The following is a 2,905-nucleotide window of genomic DNA, read 5'->3' as shown; positions in this document are numbered from 1 at the left end:
AATTTATTATTTATTTTAATTTTATTCCTATTCTTTTGATTATTGTATTTTTATTTTAAATAATTTATAGAATTAAAATTCTTTGATAATTTTATCCCCCTTCAGGTTTTGAAATAATATCTCACAATCAACACAACATTATGAAACTTGTAGATTTGGAATAATTCCAGAGTTACATTCATTCCAGAAGCAGGGACCAGTCTGCTTTCTCATCAATTTTGTAGAGTCTCGCACTCATCACGGTGTGATAATTTTGAAGAGTCTCGCACTCATCACGGTGTATTGATGGAGGAGAACTGCCACTGTTGGCTGTTTACTAGTCTGCTTTCTCATCAATTGAGATATCTAGTTACATTCATTCCAGAAGCAGGGACTACTCTGCTTTCTCATCACGGTGTGATAATTTGAAGAGTCTCGCACTCATCACGGTGTAATGCTGGAGGAGAACTGCCACTGTTGGCTGTTTACTAGTCTGCTTTCTCATCAATTGAGATATCTAGATAGTCACTTGTGGTTCAAACAAGGGACCGGTGTTACATTATTTAGTCAATTAGAGAAGCAGGGGGTTCCTCTAATTGCCTGTTTACTATTCTGCTTTCTCATTAATTGAGATATCTAGATAGTCACTTGTGGTTCAAACCAAGAGCATTTGTATATTTAGTTGGTTTTTTTTTTTTTTATCAGGGTGGTTTATTTTTGTTAGAGAATAATATAAATCATATCCGGATATCTTATCTAATAACTTAAACTTTTGAGTTGAATTGGTTCTTTGACATTGTATTAAAGTCTTGATGACCAAGCGGTCACGAGTTCGAATCTCATCATCCCTATTTATTTGATAAAAATTAAGCACAAGGTAATGAATCATATCCGGGGATCTTACCTAATAGCTTAAACTTTTGAGTTCAATTGGTTCTTTGACATTGTATCAGAGTCTTGATAACCAAGCGGTCACAAGTTCGAATCTCACTATCCCCATTTATTTGATAAAAATTAAGCACAAGATAATGTGGGCATTTACAAGTTTCAAGCCTAAAAGGTTTTAACTTGAGAGGGTGGGTTAAAAATAATATAAATCATATTCGGGAACCTTACCTAACAACTTAAGTTGAATGAGATAGTGCGTGTGCCAGATGGTTGTCAGTGACAAACTTTTCTTTTTCTTTTTCCTTTTCTTTTCTCTCTTGATTTTCACGTGTTCCTCTATTTGACTGTTTACTAGTCTGCAAATTGAACACTATTTATTAAGTGGCAAACACAATCTTTTTAAAATATAGAGTGTTTCTTGCTTACCTCAAATCTCTTAAAAGATACTGAAAAAGTGTTAATTCGACGCATCTCGGCAATGGGGAGTCGTATGCCCTTTGCTATAATTACCTTCACCCTCGTCATCTTCTTCTATGGCAAGTACTTTTACAATATTACATATATTAGATTCTTGCATGGAAAACTCTATTATGCATATTATTCACTTTGATTATTCTACATATATATTTTCTGTTTGCATATGCAATATTAACTAGTTTTCATTATTCAATGGATTTCGTGAATCCAATAAACTTATCCAGGAGGGAGAGTTTCCAGATAAAAAACAAGAAAGAAAAAAATATATTAAAAAAAAACCTGGGTTATGTTATATTTTTAAAAGAAAAATAACTGAATTAATATAAGATTTTAAATATTGAATTATGTTATCTTTGAATCGACCAAGACTTAATTATTGATATCAACAAAAATAAATCTTGCATGCATGCAGGAGCTCAATCTGTGACTTTCGACTTCACAAACAACTGTCCATACACAGTCTGGCCAGGAACTCTAACGGCTGCTGGCGGTCCGTCTTTATCTTCAACTGGCTTCACATTGGCAACGGGTGCTTCATCTTCGCTGAGTGTCCCTGTCAATTGGTCTGGCCGCTTGTGGGCCAGAACGCAATGCTCTACAGATGCCTCGGGAAAGTTTGTTTGTGCTACTGCTGACTGTGCCTCTGGTGTCATAGAATGCAATGGAGCCGGTGCGATCCCACCAGCATCCTTGGCAGAATTTACTCTAAGCGGTGATGGTGGGAAAGATTATTACGATATAAGCCTTGTTGATGGCTTTAACCTCCCAATTTCGGTAACCCCGCAAGGAGGTTCTACTGGCTGCCCTTCTACAAGCTGTGCAGCTAACGTGAATGCTGTTTGTGATCCTAGTTTAGCAGTGAAAGGTTCAGATGGGACTGTGATTGCCTGCAAGAGTGCGTGTTTGGCATTTAACCAGCCGCAGTACTGCTGCACAGGAGAGTATAATACACCTGACAAATGTCCTGCTAACCAATATTCGATGACTTTCAAGCAGCAGTGTCCTCAAGCTTATAGTTATGCTTATGATGATAAATCGAGCACGTTTACTTGTCCTAGTGGAGGCAACTATTTGATAACCTTTTGTCCATGATCAAATGTGGTGGTTCACAACTCTTTCTTTTTATGGAAAGAGTTGGAGGACAACACATTTAATAAATGTTTTTATGATAATTAATAAAGAAATGGAATAATAGATTTGGGATTGACATATCCCAAAAGGATCGATTATCAATTTTCATGCTGTTGATATGGTAAAACTGTATGGTGTATGCCATTCATTATAAATTAACGATATTTTCAGTTCATTGGTCAAGGTACCAATCCTTCAACTTATACGTACTAAGTAGATGTAGTGAAACATTTTTATCACCTTTGTTTCCCGAGTTAACTTTGTTATCAGGTGCTAATCTTTCCATGAGAATTTTTACTGGTTTTAAATGCATGCTATGCTTATTTTATAAATAAATTTAGCTCATTTTTTTTAGTTTGTTTTCTTTAGAGATACCGCGATCATATAATCTAGGGTGACTTAAAAAATTTATGAATATGAAATCTATTGA

The 2,905-nt window shown here is 35.4% G+C and overlaps 1 protein-coding gene across 1 annotated transcript; it reads left to right on the top strand.

The window, feature by feature from the left end:
- Positions 1 to 1,254: 1,254 nt before the first annotated feature.
- On the top strand, positions 1,255 to 2,580 carry LOC18094933 (thaumatin-like protein 1). The gene is made up of 2 exons (XM_006369338.3): positions 1,255 to 1,403; positions 1,757 to 2,580. The coding sequence occupies exons 1-2, from the start codon at positions 1,346 to 1,348 to the stop codon at positions 2,434 to 2,436; spliced, it is 738 nt and encodes a 245-aa protein (XP_006369400.1). The 5' UTR covers positions 1,255 to 1,345; the 3' UTR covers positions 2,437 to 2,580.
- The last annotated feature ends 325 nt before the right edge of the window (positions 2,581 to 2,905 follow it).

Source organism: Populus trichocarpa, chromosome 1 (genome assembly GCF_000002775.5).
Source record: "Populus trichocarpa isolate Nisqually-1 chromosome 1, P.trichocarpa_v4.1, whole genome shotgun sequence".
In the NCBI taxonomy this organism is placed as follows: Eukaryota; Viridiplantae; Streptophyta; class Magnoliopsida; order Malpighiales; family Salicaceae; genus Populus; species Populus trichocarpa.
The sequence above is the reverse complement of the archived record's forward strand: the minus strand, read 5'-3'. Positions and strand labels throughout refer to the sequence as shown.

Excerpts from the sequence above, each read along its gene's own strand:
- LOC18094933 (XM_006369338.3), top strand. The coding sequence starts at position 1,346 with ATGGGGAGTCGTATGCCCTTTGCTATAATTACCTTCACCCTCGTCATC. Across the intron at positions 1,404-1,756 it reads CCTCGTCATCTTCTTCTATG|GAGCTCAATCTGTGACTTTC; the intron begins GCAAGTACTTTT and ends GCATGCATGCAG.